This window comes from Engystomops pustulosus, chromosome 4 (genome assembly GCF_040894005.1).
Source record: "Engystomops pustulosus chromosome 4, aEngPut4.maternal, whole genome shotgun sequence".
NCBI lineage: Eukaryota > Metazoa > Chordata > Amphibia > Anura > Leptodactylidae > Engystomops > Engystomops pustulosus.
Genome location: NC_092414.1, coordinates 155,317,410 through 155,338,627, shown reverse-complemented (window position 1 = coordinate 155,338,627; position 21,218 = coordinate 155,317,410). Strand labels below are relative to the sequence as shown.

Genomic DNA, 21,218 nt, shown 5'->3' with positions numbered 1-21,218 from the left:
AAAAATATGATAATGAGCCTGAGGGGCTCTGGAGACACTCACCAGACCCCCTCAGGCTCATTAGGATAAAAAGTTTATTTTAGAAGGGAGGAGGCCATGGACAACAAATATAAGAAGAGTCCCGCAGTCACATTGCCTGGATCTATTAGTTAGGCTGTATTGAGACGACCGTATGGGGGTCGTACATACGCCCCCCATAGATGCCAATGGCCGCACGGAGCAATATGTACCCATAAAACATGTGCTATCTTTCCCCTTATGTGAGCCGCACATCTCTATGGAGAGGGGAGGGGTCACCCAACCTCCTCTACAAGGCACTGGATGTACGCCCTCCCGTCCATATGTTCGTGTGCATTTGTCCATAGTGTCTTTGGCTTATCATGCTTCATTTTGATGGTAGATTTCCTTTAAATGCATGTGTATATATAACTAAATAAAAAGATGGGTAATATCTATACTAAAGTTTACCAGTGACCCAAGCCACAGATAACTAGCTTGGATATGACTTTATCATCTTTGCAGACTTAGCCAATCCTTTAAAAACTTGTATCATGCTCCTATTACAGTCATAACACAGACATTTCATAGACTGATGAGTTGGGCAAGTTTCAATTAAAGGGGATGCATTTAAAGGACACAAACTGTAGTTTAATTAGTAAAAACGTATACTGTAGGTAATACATTACTCCTTAATCTACTATTCACAGAGCTAAACATTCACTACATGCTAAAGGTGAATTTAGAACTTTAGTAAAATAATTGGATGAAGGGAGGAGGCTTATTCTACTTTACATGCTGCCACACTTCGCTTGTCTCAACGTCTACTGCACCTGCACATGATGTGACAGACAGGTGACTGCTTAGGAGGAAGGGCACACTCACTATTGCTCTCATTGCTGTTTTTATACTTTTCAAGAAAATTTAAGGTTTTTCCAAAACAAATATTTGCTGTCCAGAATAAGAATAATTTATTTAATGTAAAAAGGCAAGTAAACCCTATTATAATATGTTTCTTCATAGGACATATTCCACCTCATAGATCACTGATGTCTTATATGCAGGATAGCAGCGCCTCACAGTGGTAAGACAATGCAACTGCACTTTCACATTAAGCTCCACCTCCATCTTGAAGCCACAACATATCACATTATTGAATTAATATTCACAGCAGGGGTGTCGTTAGGTTAATAGATATTTTGACCTGTTCCCCGAATCAGCTCTCCCCACTCTCACCTCTATCTGTATCCTCTCCGGACGCAGAGCTGAGTACTGTAGTGAAGCACAAAGTCATCACCTCTGTCCTTCACTATAGATAGCAGGAGACACAGTGCTGTCAATTACACTCCATCTCCTGCTTACAGCATCTGACTACAGTGCCAGGAGCAGGAGGCGCAGTATGATGACATCACCAGAAGAAGAGGAGAAGCAGGAAGGAAGGCAGGTGAGTATTGCTCGGGGGACAACCATTAATTTGGTGTGAGGCATCAATTGCTGCAGAGCTATCAGGAACATTAGTTTATGAGGGGGGGGGTTTGGTGTGCTCCACTGTTCGGGGAGGAGGGGATGGGGACCAGGGAGAAAATCATTGTTGGGGGTAAATTAATTGCTAAGGAGCTAATGGTAATATTCATTTCTGGGGGGGCATGGACAACTTCCATTTCTCGGGGGGGAGAAATCAATTGCTGAGGAACTAATGAGAACATTAATTTCTGGGGGGTAGGGCTGTGGGGATATGAATTTTTAGGGGGCTTTGGGGCACAATCATTGCTGGTGGGGACATCCATTGTTGATGGGCATGGGGGGACACAGAGGACATCAATTGCTTGTGGGCTTGGGGGGGGGGGCATCAATTGCTGGGGGTGGGGCTGGGAGACTTCAATTACTGGCAGTGGCTGGAGGGACATCAATTAGTGTGGGGGGCTGTGGGGGACATCTCTTATTGGTGAGACTTATTGGAAACATCATTTATTGTGGGAGAATTATTCAGTGGGGGGCATTATATAATGTGGGAGAATTATACAGAGGGAGGGGGCATTATTTAGTATGGGTATAATTAGGTGGCTCCTTTTACTGCATACGATTAGAAGGGGCTACAATCGTGTGGTATTAAGGGGGCATAATTCAGTGTAGGGCATTATTACATGTTAGGCCACATTTAGGGAACATTATTAGGTGGGTGGCAAAATGAGGGGGTTTGTAAAGTAAAGTATAGGGCCAGTATAATGTGAAGGGACAGTAATTGTGGGGGCCACCATGGGGACAATGTACTGTTTGTAAACCAGATTGAGTAGTATATATATGAGTTGTTCTTAGGGGGAGAGTGGCAAAACCAGGACAGTATAATGTATGTTGCCACAATTGAAGGAATTATTAAATGTGTATTTTCTGTGTAGAAACTCATTGCACATTCATTGGTATGGGGGGATGTGGTGTTGGGAAGGGTTTTAGTTATACATTGAAAAATGTTCAATAAAAATGTACACACATCTGTGCCACTACCTGTATAACTTACCTGAACCTTACGAACAAAAGAGGGTGTTACTCGCTTCTCAAAATCATCGATAGGAGTATAAGAGTTAAGTATCTTTACAATCTGGAATAAAATAAACAAGAAAACACTAAGAATGCCACTGCTAAAAAATGGTGGTAAATGGATCATACATTTGCAGCTATTCATGTAGTAATGGTACCTAAAGCTTAAATGGATACATTTACTATTAAAGGGGTTTTCCCACAAACAAAAGTTAGGCGCTATCCAACTTGCTAATCAGTGGGAGTTTCAGTGCTGAGACCCCCACAGATTGAGAAAACGAGGGGTCCGAACCATGACCGTTCTGCTCCGTTAATCTCTATGGAGCTGACGGAGATCGGTGACCGCAGCTCTCAGCAATTTCTGTCAGCTCCATAGGGATTAATGGAGCAGAACTGTCAAGTGCGGCCATGTGCTCCATTAGTCTTGTACGTGGGATTCCATTGGACCCCTTGTTTTCGTGATCTGTGGGGGTCTCAGCACTGAGACCCCCACTGATCAGAAAGTTAGGATAGGGCCTAACTTTAGTTCATGGGAAAACCCCTTTAATGAAAGGACAGTCTAAATTAGGCCCTAGTAAATCATATCTTTCATCTACAATCTGCGAAGGCCAAGACCAAGGTATTAGGGTTGCCTGTAATGAGCACTGATCTAGGATACATTCAGACATGTTAAGGACCACTCTGGGTAGAGGATAAGGACTTCAGTTATTCATCATTTAATCCATATAGAGGGAACAGCACTTTGCTGCTACAAACTCCTCTGTATCTGCAGTGACTGATGACACAACTGTACATAGAAAGAGTCAACAATAGGTAATAAAATAAGAAGTCCTCACAGCCAAGAGAAAAACAAGGGTCAGAGGGACAGCAACAGAACAATGTGTCCCAGGACAGCAAATATAAAGATGGTCAGGCGGTAAAGTATTGTCCAAGAGAAAGGGTAAAGTCAAAGCCTGAGCTAATAACATACTATGCAATATCACAATGGTAACAAAATACTACAAACAGCTCGGACACCCAAAAGCTTTTAATAGGTTGCTATTCTCAGACTGGACCATAACTGTATGTCTGCTCCATAGACTAACATCTTGGAATAGCAAATCAGTGAAGTAAACAGATACAGAGCATTATCATGGGGTTTGTTCCCTACCTCCAGCCTAAATGTAGAGCCCGCTAATGTAACGTGACAGCAGGGGCGAGGTAACATCATTGCCGGTACATTGCTTCTTGGCAGCACATCCCTTGTTTACAATGGGAGATACACTGCCAACAAATTATCATTTTTATGTACAAATGTGATATGAGAAACCAGCTCAGCTAAAAAGTAGACATGTATATAGAACAATGTCCAGACTAAACTTTTTTCCAGCCCATGTTAAAGGGCTTGAAATCCATAAGATTTCCAAATGAAATGACAAGCATTGTCAAAGGGACCATTTGCACCTTGACCAATTTCTTGTGTACAAAAAAACAGAAAAAAAAAATCATGAAACTATAACGAGAGAAGAGAATAACATTACCTGGACTGTAGAAAGTGCAGTGCAGCGCTCATATATTTCCTTAGCGTCTTCATCTTTTATTTTCTTTACCTGTAGTAACCATGCAGCTTGGGAAAGCGGTTCTAGGGTTTCCTTGGCTGCACTTCCCTGCAAATTCTTCCCTTGTAACCATTCTTCCAAATAGCTTATATTACATCTGCATAAATAATAAAGGCATAGGTTATTGGAAGGTTTTGGAGTAAGATTGGTTGCAATGGAAATTATGCAGCTCATCAAAATGCATAATGGTACTATAAAACTGCTGTATAACAACTGACAGCAAGGCCTCATGCAGATGACAATGGGGCACATGTATTAGTTTTGGCTTGCTTTTTTCTTCAATTTTTGAGACTTTTTATGCTGCTTGTGCTCATTTGCGACTTTATTTGCACCTAGAACAGTCTCCTTTCAAAGTTCTCCATTGTCTAGTTTTCTGCAGTGTTCCCTAAGTTATCACCTGAATCTAGATGTGAAAATTATGACTTTTGAAAAAAGTTTAAAATTTTGCCGGTATTACATGGCTGCCCCTGACCAGGCGTAGAAATCAGCTTGGAACTGACTGCGACTTTTGGAGACAATTTGCGACTTTTGGTTTGAAGTTGCAAACTCATTAAAGACCAAACGCCACATGTATCAATAAGGAAGAACCACTAAGACCAGCAGAAAAGCCAAGAAAAGTCCCAAAAAACAGACGGACAAAGCCGGAGTTATGATACATGTGCCCCAATGTGTGCAATAAGGGCCGCAAACACGGAAAAGTAATGCTGTGTTTGTTGTTATTTTGGGCAAGTGGTTTGATCATTTGTAGTGCTGCCCTGTTTGTGCTCTATAAACCTTAATGGGGGCTGTCGGCTAGTCGCAATTTATGGCCCCCAAATACGGTCTTGTGCATGAGGCCTTACAGTGGTGTTTTCCCTGGAATGGAAAATTGTAGCATTGCATATTAGTGTACAGGTATACGCTGCGTGTACCGTATATACTCGTTTATAAGCCAATTTTTTTTAGCACAAAAACTGTGCTGAAAAAACTCACCTCGGCTTATACACGAGTCAGTAAAAAAAAAAAAACTTAGATACTCACTCACCCTCCGGCGGCCCCGATGCTCAGCGAGGCTCCTCTTCTGTCTTCCCCGCGGCTCCTCTTCTTTCTTTGGTCTTCTGTAACAGGCGGCAGGGCGTGGCCATGTTATCTCCCGGGCGGCGCATACAATGATGTGGCCACTGATGACGTCATAGCATGCGCTGGCCGGGAGATCACATAGCCGCGCCCTGCCGGCTGTTACTGAAGATCGAAGAAAGAAGAGGAGCCACAGGGAGGACAGAAGAGGAGCTGTGTCGAGCATCGGGGAGCCACGGGGAGTGTTAAACTTTATTTTTTTTAAGTGCTGGCTGTATACTACTGGGGACTGGGTGGGCTGTATATTATAGGGAGCTGGCTGTATATTACAGGGGACTGGCTGTATACTATAGGGAGCTTGCTGTATACTACAGGAAGCAAGCTGGCTGTATACTAGAGGGAGCAGTCTGGGGGTATACTACAGGGAGCAGGCTGGCTGTATACTACATGGGGCTGGCTATATACTACAGCGGTCTGGCAGGCTATATACTACAGGGGGCTGGCTGTATACTACAGGGGGCAGGCTGGCTGTATACTACTGGGGGCTTGCTGACTATATACTGTGGGGGGAGGGGTTGTGACCAATGCATTTCCCACCCTCGGCTTATACTCGAGTCAATAGGTTTTCACAGTTTTTGGTGGTAAAATTAGGGTCCTCGGCTTATACTCGAGTATATATGATCTTTGGTTCCCTCTGGATTTATTTCATAGAGCAACCCATTTATTAATTGCAGTGAAAAATAGGTAAGAATTCTCTATATCAGTGATGGCAAACCTTTTATAGACCAAGTGCCCAAACTACAACCAAAATCCACTTATCTACCGTGAAGTGCCAACATGGCATTTTAAGCAGTAACTTATTGCTACTTGTTCTTCCACATCTTTCAATCATATTGGCAACCTGAGGCAACCAGTACAGTTAACAGAAGAGGGAAAATTCAGATTATCAGTGTAGCTTCTCTCCAGGGTCTCTCTATACAGGAAGAATGTGGGTCCAGCAGGATGATCTCCAAACATGATGCAGTTTTGTCAACACCTTCTTACTATCCCCACAGTTCCAAACTTCCAATAAAGTGTCACTTTAAAATAGCACTGAGAGCAGCATCTCGTAAGTTGCCTTGGACTGCAAGAAGATTCAGTGTTTGGTGTACTCTGTCCTTGGACAATGGCCTGAGTGCCGACAGAAAGGGCTCTGAGTGCCACCTCTGGCACCCGTGCCATAGGTTCGCCACCGCTGCTCTATATGATCAATGAAGTGCAATACTGATAAAGCTTATAAGATAAAGGGAAGGGCCACATAAAACATGTTCCATATGATGGCCAGATTTATTGCATTGAACACAGTTGAGTGAAATAGTCCTTCATATATTTGGGTTGGCATCCTTGTACAGGCAGTCCCCGGGTTACATATAAGATAGGGTCTGTAGGTTTGTTCTTAAGTTGAGTTTGTATGTAAGTCGGAACTGTATATTTTATCATTGTAATCCCAGCCAGAACTTTTTTGGTCTCTGTGACAACTGGATTTTAAAAATGTTTGGTTGTCATAAGAATCAATATTAACACTAAAGCCTCAATACAGACACCTTTGATAACTGTTACAGCTGATTATTGTAGCCTAGGACTAAAGTACAATAAATTACCAATATCGAGTGGTCCGTTTGTAACTATGGGTCGTATGTAAGTCGAGTGTTCTTAAGTAGGGGACCACCTGTATCTATGTAGGTTCAATGGTCTTAATATGTGGACATAGACATAATTTGTACTAAACATAAAACTAAAATAATGTACAAGAATAAAAAAAGGTTGCACTCTGGCCTATGGGCCTTTCTTGTAAATGAGGCTAAAATACAATACTAAACACTACACAAGTGATAGAATGGTGCGGTAATCTCAAAGGAAATCTACCATGAAAATCCATCATGATAAACCTGGGGCACTTACTACAGAACTTAAGAAAAAAGAAGAAAAGAAGAAAATATCCGCTCACTCACATTGATGTTTGCAACATGTAGGGAATCACAGTCTCTTGTGCAAGGAATTAGGAAGTCCTGTCGGCTGACCGAAGCATGTTGAAAGGTGAGGAAGTATTCTAGCACTTGTAATGTCCGAAACGCGTAGATCGTGTACTGGTGGTCACACAAGTCATGGCTGTACGTTTTTTAATATGAAAAATAAAATGCTATGATTTTAGAAGACATTACGAGTGCTGGAATACTTCCTCACCTTTCAACATGCTTCGGTCAGCCGACAGGACTTCCTAATTCAGGACTTCCTAATTCAGGGGCACTTACTCACAGATCCAGGCACTGTGACAGTGGTAATAATCTTATATTTGTTATCCATGGCATGGATCTATGTGTATGTGCGCCTGGTTTATCATGCTTGATGTTGATGGTAGATTTCCAGTAAAATATATGTAGTCCTTACACTTGTTCGGGTGATAGAAGCTCATATGCCCTTTGACATTGGAGGTGGAATGTACATATGACATGATACATACCGTATCTGCATGCCTTTCCTGCAGGAGCACATGTCTTTGCGTAGGAATAGACTATTGAGGGTGACGGTGGATATCAGGTAGAACAGCTGCTTTACTGTCTGCTTCTGAAGCTCGAGGTCCATGCCATGCTGACACATGGTGGTGTAGAAATAACTCAGCTGTTGGAGTATTGAAGTCATAGTATAGGCATCTGTATCGTCTATACTGGACGAACGCTTGCGGAATCCTGTAGGTTTGGCCACTGATATCCCATGAAGACTTTCATATTCCAGCATTCCTGGTACTAAAACATAATGTCAGTTTAGCATACAGTACAAGGTAACTACTCCTAGTACTGGTTTCTCTAGTCTTTCTTTCTTACCAATCATTGGTTGGAGATTATTCTCCATCACAGTAATAAACTGGTGGTAAATGCGAATAGCCAAGTCACTGATGATCTGACGGTATTCCGATAAATCAAAATTCTTCAGACAGTTCTTATTCTGAAGTGGCACATTATACTTCATGAACTCCTGAAAGTAAGAAATATTATCATAAGAACGTTATATCATTACCTGATTATCTTATAGAAAAGTTCACCTTTATTATTAAGTGAATAGTACAAACAATTTGTTGTTGGCACAATGTTTAATGAATTCTATGCTGTTCCTCTAATTGAATATTGATTTACACAATTCCTGAGCCATTCTTATATGGTCAGGACTGTTTGCTGGCCAGATTTCATGGGGCATATACAGTGTCGAGGAAAGGACTCCTAGCGTCATAGTGGAAATCAATGGTCAATACAAGAAGTCAATGGTTTCCCTGTGTAATCTGAAATCCATGCAGTGCACATGTGAACATGGTTATGTAGCCTTAAGGGTTCTCTCAATATTGCCAAATCTTTTAGTCTTAGGCCAGCGGCACATATGGCATTTTGAATCAGTTTTTTACCCGTTTTTAAGCAGTCCGTTGAAAAACGCAGTGAACCACGAGTTGTGGTGTAAATGTTGAAAAGTCACAAAGAAGTCTAGGCGCAAAATTTTGTGACTTTTTTGTTCTAATATTTAGAAGGTAATGATAAATCTCCCCCAATAATCTCTGCAAGAGAATTAGTTTGCACAGCTCCATAGATTGGCATGCCACGTCCAATGTAACCAATGGGGCATACAGTATCTAAAGCAACAAACTTATGGCATGGGCAGTCTTCATTTAATGATCAATCTTTAGACAGATTTAGTATAACAACAGCATTGTATATTCAACAGTCAACAATGCAAACACCTTCAGTATATAAAAGGAACAAACGGTAAAACTGTTATAAAGTCCCCTGTGGCACAAACAGATGTATATAAACCAACAGATGAGATATTTGCATAACCGAGGTGTGAGGTTTAACTTACCTCTTCTCCACTGTACTGTTTCAAACAGTTGAGGAAATGATGGATATTGGACAACCAGAAAGACAACATTTCAAAATCATCATCATGTTCCTAAATAAAAGTATAAATTAGAGAAATACAAATAAATAAAGGATCTCTCTCTCTCTATATATATATATTATACATACTGTATATATATTGAAGACACTCCTTTACTTAGGGTTCATTGAAGTAGATAAAATGTATAACAGCAAAGCAGGGAGATAAAGAAACATTTGTTTCTATGTATAAATAGATCACCTTTCAAAGGGACAACCTCTGTCCATGGGACCCTGGTGCCCTGATGCTCAGATGCTGCACTGACCATTCCTGCTTTTAGGACTGAATCTAACAATGTTTTACAATAGGGCCAATTTATTTCATCCACCAGACCCCTGCAGGTCCTTATTAGTCCCAGGGTCAAAAACTGCAAAGAGTTTGTATGTTCTCTCTGTGTTTGTGTGGGTTTCTTCTGGGTCCTCTGGTTTCCTCCCACACTCCAAAACATACTGGTAGGTTGATTAGATTGTGAGCCCGATCGGGGACAGGGACTGATCTGACAAATTTTTTGCAGCTCTGCATAATCTGTGTGCGCTACATAAATCAAGAATTATTATTATTATTATTAGCAGAATGTTGTTTGTTACTGTGTCCTTGGACCCATTATGTTAAGTGACATATGTGCACTTAACTATAACTATATTAGATAACACAGATAGATAACATGTCTTATCATTTGGAAACGCTGTTTAGCAGAGCCTGTTCCTGTTCTGAGAGGGCTGGTTCACAAGCCTATTGTCCCACAGATTTTCCCAATGAAAATCCCTCTCCCCAGTGCCTGTATTTTATAAGAAATAACAATGCTTGATCATTTTTTCTTAAAACTCTGCTCTTTTAATGTCTTCTGTTATTCCTCCTAAAAAAAATATGGATAATTAGCTGAATTTCACTCTGTCAAAGGGGTGTGTTTCTCTCCAGAGTCTACCACCAGCATTTGCCCCACAGCATGTTGGCTAGTGAAATGGTAACACTTAGTTATCAATGTATTCATATATTTCTAGGAGTAACAAAGGAATGGCACATGGGGGCACATTTGCTTACCCAATCCAGCAAGTTCCCTGAAAGTGCATTCACTAAGATCATGCGCCTGATATCCTGCATGTGTCGCTTCCCCGCTCAGGTTCGCCGGAGTTCACTTTCTTCTTTGTGGTGCATGTAAGTGCTTGGTTTGCGACACAATTTGTAAGTTAAATCCCACGCTCAGTCCGAATCAGTTGGATTGTCTCAACGCCCCCCTTCCTGATTTCTGTCGCATGAAAGCCGGCGCAGCTACAATCCCAGCGCAGACCCCTGTTAAATACCTCTCACAGCCATGCAGAACCCAAAAACGTTGGAGAGTCTGATGAAAGTGTCATCGTGGACCCTTAGTGATTAAGCCCCATAGTTCTAAGAAAAGTGTTTTACGGTATCATTACCTATTGAAACCTAATAAAGCCTTTATAAATGTTGCACATCTCACCTTTATAACCTGTTTAATGCCATTGATAGAGGCGTTCATTAAAGATTTAATTCTGTCGGCGTCATTTATGTAGTCAGTGTACCTAACACACATGAAGAGGATGTGCGCTGGAAGTCCTGGGATCATATTCACCACAACACCCCTAGGCTTGATATCTGCACAAGAAATACAAGAACTCATTCACTTCATAAGTGTTTCATGTGACTAACATGCACTGGACAACATCACATTGTATCTATAAATATAAACCAGTGCGGCAGAGAAAACCTAGTCTAAAAGTGGGACTAATTTATAACAGAGGAATGAGATCAGCCATAACATGAGAAAAAAAAGTGAAGCTTGTCCACATGACTATGGCAGAGCACTCTGAGCCAAAGTTTGATGGGTGTACAGAGGTCTTTAGATTAAAGAGTTAAAGGACATCTACCACTGGGGTCAAGTATTGTAAACCAAGCACACTGGCATACTGCTGTGTGCCCCCCCTGGCAGGATCTGCTCTTCTTTTAGCTTCTTCTACCCTGCTTTTTACAAAAACAGCTTTTAAAATTATGCAAATGACCCCCTCAGGGTCATTTGCATAATTGAGATTATTGATCCTGTTGGTAGATGTCCTTTAACCCCTTACAGCTGAAGCTGTTTTTCACCTTCCTGACACAGCCAATTTTTTCAAATTTGACATGTGCCACTATAACCACTATGTGGTTATAACTGGAACCCTTTAACATATCCAAGTGATTTTAAAAGAGTTTTCTCATAACACTTGGTACCTCATATTAGTAGAAAAATTTTGGTGGTATGTTTTGCCTCTATTTATGAAAAAAAACTGATATCTGGTGAACATTTGGAAGAATTCTCGATTTTCAAAATTCAAAATGTTCTACCTTTTCATGACAGTAAAATAACTTAATAACTATTTGTTTTGAGTGAAATAAATAAGTTTATTAACTAGTCATTTCAAGTCAATTTCAGAGGCCTAAATAGTAAACCCCCATAAATTACATTATAAAAACTACAGGCAGTCTCCAAGTTACGTAGATAGGTTCCATAGGTTTGTTCTTAAGTAGAATTTTTATTTAAGTCGAAACTGTTTATGTTATAATTGAAGTTCTAGACAATTTATTTTCTTTTGTCCCAGTGACAATTGGAGTTTCAAAATTTTTGCTGTAATTGGACCAAGGATTATCAATAAATCTTCATTACAGACACCTTACAGCTGATCATTGCAGCTTGGGACTAAGGTAAAGCATCCAGAGAGCTTCACCAGAGTCCTTAAGTAGGGGACTGCCTGTACTACCCTCAACATCTGAAAAAGAACTTTTATGAAGTTTGTTGACCCTTTAATTGGTTGAATTTTTTTTGGTTAAATAATTGTGTTTTTTTATAAAATATACAAATTCTCACTGGATAAAATACCAAAACGCCCCAAAGTTTGATACCCAATTTCTCCCCAGTATAACAATGACCCATGTGTGGTGGTAACCTGCTGTATGGGCACACACCAGGGTATTGGAGAGAAGAAAATATTTGAATTGTCACTTTTTATTGCCAATACAGTCTTTATTTTTTTGGCAATTTAGACAAATAATGGTTTATTTTCTGCGACATTAGATGCACTTCATTTTAGTGGGTCATTAGCTTGATGAGATTTTATTAACTCTTAAATGTATGGAGGAAAAGAAAATTGGCAATTTTGGTTTGCTTCCTTTTTGTATTGGTGTGGAGCCGTACCCCGTACCATAAAAAGTTTTGGCAGGAGATTGCAATTCTGGTGCACAAGTGCTGTGACGGAATTACAAAGAGTTCATAACCCCTTTTGGGCATGTCACCGGCTAGGTGTACCAATTATTAAGACTGGGACACAATATGGCAGTCTTAATATATCCCCAATATATATGTATAAAGCCAGTTGTAAATGATGACTATTGTGGTAGATTTTTAAGCGCACGCCTTGGAATATGTTAAGGAACTTGCTGATTCAGAAGTGCTGTGATTAGGAACAATAAATCAATATTCTTACATACCCAGAACTAGATTTCCAATTAGTTTAATTTCATCTTCCTGTGAGAACTCCAACATTCCCAAGTAATCCTTGAAGACACTGGGCAAAGTTGTTGGATTTTCTGTGAAATAATTAATTTGTCACATTAATAATAACTATAAACATTATACAACACAAGTCCTATACACATATATAACAATGGTTGTTCTTGAAACAAACATCTACCTGTTTCCATGGTTTTTGTGAGAGCTTTGATCTGATCTTGGAGTTTTTTAATAATTCTGTCCTTCTTATCCACCTGCTCTTCATAGTCCTTGAAAAGATAAAGATGTGTAAGTTAGAGTTGTGGGTAGAGTTATAGTAGCAGTACTCAAATACAATGGTCAGTGTGATGGATTTGCCACTTCAGCACTAAATGAGACATGCATATAAACAGGTGCAGATGCATAGACCAGTCTCTGTACCAAAGATACAGGCCCACATTTATGTAGAAGAAAGCGAGAAAAATGGAGCAGCACTTGTGTAGGTAAATCCCGGGTTCAAGTCTTTAAAAGCGGCTGATCCAGACGCATCAAAAGTCTACCAGAAAAATATAGTAGCGAACACCAGATTCATGAAGAATGTGCGTCACAAATCATGAATCTGGTGCCCCCTGCACACTACACAGGCTAACTACACATAGTACAGTCTGTACTGTTTTTGATAAACGTGGCCCTTCTTCATTTTTAATGCTGAAAATCCACAATTCTGACAAATCTACCTCAATATATATTTCATTGTGAATTCCGTCCTCATTTCCTTTCATCTCTTCCTTTTCCAGCTGCTCCGTATGTTTCCTTCGGAGTCTGAAAGAAGAGTAGTTATTGGCATATGGATCTCTAAATGGTACAGTATAACAAGCCCTGTACAAGATGGAAACACTTTGGTAATTTACAGAAGAAGGAAGATACCATTTATGATACACCTCAGCCAGACTTTCACAGCAAAGCAGAAGTATGGGGAAAAAGACATAATTGGAACAGTGTGTTAGACTGTACACATCAGGACGGCTGGGATCAGAAAGTACTGGATTCCTTAATTATAGTTCATGTCTAGTTTTAGGCAGCAGGCCTATCAGAAGTACAAAAGTTCACCCTCTACTTCATATCTGGAGCTGCTGCTGTATAATATTGAAGGGACAAGGTGACATCTGTCTGCAGCGCAGAGAACATGTCTCTTATATTCACGTCCAACAGACTGTAACAAGTAGAACTGAAAATCTGCTGTACTGCTATTAATAGCATAGTTTTAGGACAATAATGGATTTATATATGCTTTCAGATGAATAGGATAATTGCAGATATTTCTGCAGCATATCCGCTGAGTGTGAACTCAACCAAAATGTAGGATGCAGCTTACTGTATCTGCAGGAGGAATATGGCAGACCTGAAAGTCCAAAGCTCATTCCAGGGACACACAGATATACCCCAAAATATTGTAAATGGATTCAAGAATGTTATTATCTTGCTGTTAAAATAGCATCAATTAGCTGCATTCTCACATTGCTGATTTCAATGGTACTTGTGTACAAGTAAAGGAATAATTTGGAATAATGGAGCACATTTACTTACAGGGTCACTGGAGTTCACAGAAAGTGCCATTGTCCGTGTATAATGCTGCGTGCGACGATTCACTAATATTGTGCGCCTGAAATCATGAATGTGCCGCTTCCCCACTCAGGTCCAACAGAGTTCACAATCTTTTTTGTGGTGCATTTTAAACATAAGGCGTCCAACACAATTTAAAAGTTAAATACCACGCTCAATGCGGATCAGTCGGATTGTCCGACAGTACGCCCCCCAATTTGTGACGGGATGGAAGCCAGCTGTGCCACAAAAAGGGTCGTGTGCGCCACAATCCTAGTGCAGACACTTATTAAATACCTTTCCAAGCTGTTTTAGCCCCGAAAAAGCTGCACAGTTCGACAAAAGTGTGCGAGCGACCCTTCGTAAATGAGCCCCTATGTCTTCTGTATGTTACAAATTCTACTATTAACAGCATCTTTTTGCAAACAAATTGAAGTCCCCTGTTGCACGCACTCTTCAGTATTTAGTTTTTTGTTGGTTTCTAGCTACATTATTAGGATTCCTTTTCTCACTGTCAATATACATGCCTCCTAGACTTACCAATATTTGTGAAAAGTGAACAAAAGAGCAACCAGCAAAAATATGATAACTTGGTAAGATGGTTACATTTTGAAAGATAAATCATTGTCTTGCTCTATTGAAATCTACACTAACAGACAGATTATGCTTTCATTGTTATTTTCATTATCACAATAAAGTGATCGTGATAAAGGAACGTGTACCTGTGAGACATGTCTTCTTCCTCCTGCTGGTTTTTATTGTTGGGAAACTTATCTCCTTTGTCTGCAATGTTCAGTGTGTTATCCAACAAATATGTGAAAAAGAAAAAAAATCCTTGTAATTTTAAAACTTACAAAGCTTTGCCATGGTAAACGAGACATTTTTCTCAGCTTCCTGCGAGGCTGTAACATAACTAATGAACTTTTACACACTTTATCTCCTGTGTTCCAGCTCCACAGCTCCTGTCTCTGTATACATATGACCTCACTGCTCTAGGATTACAGTGGCGTTCCCAAGCCAATGGGTGAATACTAGCTACAGCTTTCTGCATGGACTTCGGTGTCCAAAACTATGTGTGAACCCTTACTTGTGAATAGTATTACCTGTATATACTCGAGTATAAGCAGACTCGAATATAAGCCGAGATCCCTAATTTGACTCGAGTATAAGCCTAGGGTGTGTATATACCAGCCAGCCTCAAGTAGTATACAGCCAGCCCCCCATGTAGTATACAGCCAGCCCCCAATCTAGTATACAGCCAGCCACCAATCTAGTATACAGTCAGCCCCAATCTAATATACAGCCAGCCCCCAATCTAATATACAGCCAGCCCCCAATGTAGTATACAGCCAGCCCCCAATGTAGTATACAGCCAGCCCCCAATGTAGTATACAAGCAGTCCCCAATGTAGTATACAGCCAGCCCCCAATGTAGTATACAGGCAGCCCCCCAATGTAGTATACAGGCAGCCCCCCAATGTAGTATACAGGCAGCCCCCAATGTAGTATACAGCCAGCCCCCAATGTAGTATACATTCAGCCCCCCAATGTAGTATACAGGCAGCCCCCAATGTAGTATACAGACAGCCCCCAATGTAGTATACAGACAGCCCCCTGCCGAAAAAAAATAAAAAACTTAACACTCACCCACTGGTGTCCGGATCGTTGGCGCGGGTCCCGGCGGCTCCTCTTCTCTCTCCTTTCACGCTGAAGATCAGGACCCGTGCCACCGATCCGGACACCGGAGGGTGAGTGTTAATTTTTTTATTTTTTGCTTGACTCGTGTATAAGCCGAGGTGAGTTTTTTCAGCACATTTTTTGTGCTGAAAACCTCGGCTTATACATGAGTATTTACGGTACCTTGTTTTTGTGAACATTTTCTATGCAAAGGTCACCTGACTGATAACCCATCAGGAAAATTGGTTTACAATACCTGGCATTTTCATATTCTGTTCATATAAGCATCCTTGCAGATCCATGTTTTGTTTCTCAAGATCAACAATTTTAGCACTGAGAGATTCTATGTTCTGGAAGGTAAAATAGAAAGGTCAATATACAAAATATTTTATATTTCTGTGTAACTTGTTATTACTGACTTGTTCTTACCAGTTACTCAAGAAATTTTAGTTTTGCACAGTACATTTACATGATGTTCAAACTAACTACAATGTGAGAAAGTTGAATGATATTATTACTCCCATTTTCCCCATAAAACACATAAGTCACTCAGATCAACAAAAAGTAAGGCTTCCTGCGCATGAATATAAATGAATGGGCTCATATACATGCCTGTGGTTTTCATGGCTGTGACTACCCAAGCTGCAAAGCTCAGAGCACATGTCTGCAGCCCAAGAATGCACATGTTCATGTGTAGGTATACATGTAGGACCGCAGCTTATCTCCTCCAGAAAAATGGTGTTGATGCTTATTGAATCCAGCCCTGGGGAACTGCTGGGATTGACTGGACAAACTGGAAGTATTTTTCCAACATTAAAAATGTACCACACACTCCTTTCAAATCATAAATTATTCTTATTTAAAGGGTTTGTTTGGGCTTTACAAAAAATGTATGGCATTTCTGGGTCCTATACAAACACTGAGGGTAAACTACACGGTGCAACGTGGTCAAGACGCAGCTGTGTTGCGACCGGCCACATCAATTAAGTAATTGTGATCATACTTCTTAATGGAAATATTATTTAGTAATAATTTCATGAACCGTTTCATGTACTTCAAACTATTATGAAATAATTTAATTATGAATTATGGTCAATTACTTAATTGAAGCGACCGGCTGCAACACCCTAAAAATCTTATCATTACCTCCTGCTCATTGCCCGTCTGTTGTACCCGTTTGCTTACAGAGGCTGGTGCCCCCTCCATCCACTGCCGTGCTCCTGATATAGCATCACTTTCAATGTGTATCAAGGCATGCGGAAGAGTAGGATGGGAGCGCCTGCTTCTATAAACAAACAGGGGTACGGCAGTGACGAACGGCACCGCCAGACTGTGGGAGCGCCAGAGAAGTAAAGATAGAATTTTTATTGCTTTTATAGCTCCCCCAAGCCTGCTATACATTTTTTTCTAAAGCGCAGACAGCCCCTGTAACATTGATATCATTCATTTTTCCAAAAGCCTACGTCGCATCTAATATCTTCTGTTAGACCAATCCCCCATTTGCACCTCACCAATAGCTGTGCTGGTCCATAGCCAGCTGCCCCATTACATTTTAAGATGTAATGTTGTAGAGCACAGGATCTCTTTATAACCTATCTGTAATGTAAACATGCAGATACTGGCATAACCTGTATAACTAGAAGTTACATCATCAGGCAGAGTACACATTACAGAATTACTGACCTTATTCTCACAAGTCAGCCTTGTAATCTCTTGTCTGAGGACGTTGTTTGTTTCTCTTTCATCCTTCAGTGATTTTTGGACGTTTTTTATGTCATCACTAAAATGGTTCACTTTGAAGTTTAGAAGTTCAATTTCTTTTTCATACGCTTCCTTCTGGGTCTGAAAGTGGGTTTCTAGTATTCTGGAAAAAAAAAAATCTATGACTGGAGCAGGCTGGGGGACAGGCGGAGGCAGGGGGACAGGAGGAGTTTGCTGGAGGACAGGAGGAGGATGCTGGAGGACAGGAGGAGGCAGGGGGACAGGAGGAGGATGCTGGAGGACAGGAGGAGTATGCTGGAGGACAGGAGGAGTATGCCGGAGGACAGGAGGAGGATGCCGGAGGACAGGAGGAGGATGCTGGAGGACAGGAGGAGGATGCTGGAGGACAGGAGGAGGATGCTGGAGGACAGAAGGGAGATGCTGGAGGACAGGAGGAAGATGCTGGAGGACAGGAGGAGGCAGGTGGACAGGAGGAGGCTAGAGGACAGGAGCTACAGGAGGATTATGGAGAAAAGGAGGAGGCAGGGGGACGGGAGGAGGCAGGTGGACAGGAGCTACAGGAGGATGATGGAGGACAGGAGCTACAGGAGGATGATGGAGGACAGGAGGCCACAGTAAGAGGAGGATAGATGACAGGGACCACACCATGTGAGGAGGGGTAGGAGTATAGATAGTATTATGGGTAAGTTTGGGGCAATAAATAAAAGTGGAAAACCAAAGGGAGGATAAAATTAAAGAGGGGTTTTATATGTTGCAGAGTCTTATTAGGGGTATTATTATATGGGTCCATGGGGGCGGGGGTTGACCAAAGTAAGGGGCATTGTACCATGTGGGGACCATCAAGGTCCACATTATCAATGATTCTTTATATACAATAACTGAACTACTAAAATCTCTAATGTAACTCCCATATCATACAAATAAATGTAAAGTACAACAGAGGAAAGCAGCTTGAAGATGGCTACAATGAGTTAGCTGAAACGTTGCACCGCATGGAGTGCTAGACTTTATTGACTACCTTGGACCTTGAGTCGGTGAAAAGTAAGGAATTTTGCATGTATGGTCTAGTTAAATTAAATTCCTAGCCACTAAGGTACACATTTCTTTAAGGGGGGTTATTTGACGTGTACGAGTTATGACCCAGATTGGCAAAAGCTTGGCAAAACAAGCTTGAATGTCTGACAGGTATAACGTGTTTTGGCTGCAGTTTTGTAACGGCACATACACTTATGATGACATGTCAGGTAAGGCCATAGAAGCCACTTAATATCCTACCTAGTCGCTTTTTTCAAGCCTTCGTATGCAAACCAAAGTTCGCCATCTTCATTTATATTTCCCAAATCTTCTTGAGCAAGTCTACAAATAACCAGTATAAACACAAACACACATTATTACATATCTAAACCTTTAATAAAAGTGTCAACTTGACCAGAAGTGAAATTGAAATGTTAGTGAGATTCCCAATAATAAACATAGTAAGGAGGCATCTAAAGATAGAATTATCAATACCTGTTTTTAATATCTTCAACTTCAAAACTATCCAAAAGCTGCTTCGCCATTTCAGACATCTTTTCTGTAAAAGCAGAATTCTAAGTCACATGTAGAATAAATCTGAATCATTACAGTTCAGAGTCCCAAGGAAGAAGGGACTGTGTGCGTTATAGATCACTATAATACATTGCTGTGGCTGGTCCTCGAGAACCGGCCTGGACATTGTCCATGATTCACAGACTGACCACAGTTCTGTGTCTCTGGCCATATGAAAACAGTGCATGGAACAGTACAGTGCAGTGGAGACGCTCCAGTTATACATTATAATCTTAGAAAAATATCTAAAAAATTAGCCAACGCTTCATACCCCGCATTTCATGCTTCTGCAACTGGGCTTGTTGGTCCGTCTCCTTTATCTGGGTTTCAAGAACTTCAATTTGAGTTTCAAACTCTGGGATTTTCTGGGTAAGAAACAAATGATATCATGTAATATTCACGTACTGTTATTCTACATCTCTCAAACTGTCTAATGGAGCCAATTTGCAGCTTGACCATAGTTAGTTATTATTTATCACTCTGCTTTTTCAAGGGAAAGCTAAAAATATAAAGACATTTTTTTCTACAACTTAATTATGTCTACTTCAGAAAGAAATAGTTTTAAGTCACAGTAATGTGGGCCCAATACAGTCTTATGATTACAAACTTACAGAGCTAAAGACCTCGAGACAAAGGACAATGGGGCCTAATACATTCTAAAGTGGGAAGAACCAGATAGAGACCCCACGCTGTAAGCAGATTTTATACAATACACACTGTGCACTCACGTTATAGGCTAGGGCAGTGATGGCAAACCTTTTAGCGGCCGAGTGCCCAAACTACAACGGAGACCCGCTTATTTATCGCAAAGTGCCAACACAGAAATTTAATTTGTGATTTATACTTCCTTCTCTGTCACAGTTTTCATTGATACCAGCACCTGAGGACACCAATAAAGCAGAAAATAGTCCCAGGTAGAGCTGGCACTTTAAAATACCTCTGTGCACAGCAAGTCCTGGGCTGTCTGGGACTGCAGGAAGATACTTGGAATCATCTCTGGTGATGGCCTGAGTGCCCACAGAAAGGGCTCTGAGTGCCACCTCTGGCACCAGTGCCACAGGTTAGCCATCACTGGGCTAGGGTATCACTAGTGATTGGTAGTAAAATAACTGGCACTACAATGGTAATGTGTGGCAAGACTGAATCGTAATCTGAATCGTAAATAGATTTTACCCCAACTATCAGCCCCCTCTGATAGGGTATGAAATATTGTTTCTAGAACGCAATCTTATATTTACATATCACCTAAAATATCCTCCAAAGCCATGAAAGAATGAGCAGAGAATAGTCATCTAGTGGTTTTGTGAGCTACTTAACTGAATATACAGGCAGATAAAGAGATAGATGGAAATGTGAACTATAGATAGAGATTCAGTTTGCTCCTATTCTTATCTTTAGATTCTTATCTTTAATATCACTTAAAATATGTGATATCAGAATATCTATCAGAAGTAAAGCTCCCTCTGCAGCTTCTAAACTTGACTTGTCCCAGGCAAAATATGACTCTTCTCTGCTAATTTTCACATGACTTTAGAGACTATTTTTAGTGGTAAACAGGTAAGATTTCATATAAATGTGTGAATTCTATTTATAAATTATGGAATCTACCTTACATCCTGAGAGCATTTCCCTGAGATTAATAACAGGAACTACTGTATGTGCTTCCTCATAGAAAACAAGTTTTTCTTGTGTGACATGTCGTGTTGTAGCTATGCTTTAGGGAACCCCAAGTAATGGATTAAGGACTCCCAAAGTTCATAGAAACCCTGGTGGAAAACACTGGTCTATAGTAAATATATAAACCAAATAACTCTCCGAGTACATATCTGCTGAACATGTCATGGCAGGTTTCATCTGATTTGTTTCTTTTCATTAGTGTTTATGTGTTTGGGATTTTCCTGAAAAATATAAAATTAATATAAAATACCATCCAAGTATCTAGAATAGGTAAGCAGTGCCAACATCTGTCTGTGTATGCAAAGTGAAGCAGGTGACAGTCCCAGC

General features: G+C 40.7%; 1 protein-coding gene across 2 annotated transcripts in view; it reads right to left on the bottom strand.

Moving 5' to 3' along the window:
- Positions 1–21,218, bottom strand: part of MYO5C (myosin VC) — an 83,886-nt gene that overhangs the window by 3,794 nt on the left and 58,874 nt on the right. For both annotated transcript variants that reach the window (XM_072148207.1, XM_072148206.1), the window contains exons 26-40: positions 19,486–19,579; positions 19,137–19,200; positions 18,903–18,983; positions 17,589–17,769; positions 16,162–16,255; positions 14,952–15,012; positions 13,365–13,449; positions 12,830–12,917; positions 12,627–12,725; positions 10,606–10,760; positions 9,069–9,158; positions 8,048–8,198; positions 7,687–7,969; positions 4,053–4,227; positions 2,513–2,593 (exon numbers count right to left, since the gene is read on the bottom strand). In XM_072148207.1, coding sequence (XP_072004308.1) covers positions 2,513–2,593; positions 4,053–4,227; positions 7,687–7,969; positions 8,048–8,198; positions 9,069–9,158; positions 10,606–10,760; positions 12,627–12,725; positions 12,830–12,917; positions 13,365–13,449; positions 14,952–15,012; positions 16,162–16,255; positions 17,589–17,769; positions 18,903–18,983; positions 19,137–19,200; positions 19,486–19,579 — 1,782 coding nt within the window. The remainder of the gene's footprint in view (positions 1–2,512; positions 2,594–4,052; positions 4,228–7,686; positions 7,970–8,047; positions 8,199–9,068; positions 9,159–10,605; positions 10,761–12,626; positions 12,726–12,829; positions 12,918–13,364; positions 13,450–14,951; positions 15,013–16,161; positions 16,256–17,588; positions 17,770–18,902; positions 18,984–19,136; positions 19,201–19,485; positions 19,580–21,218) is intronic.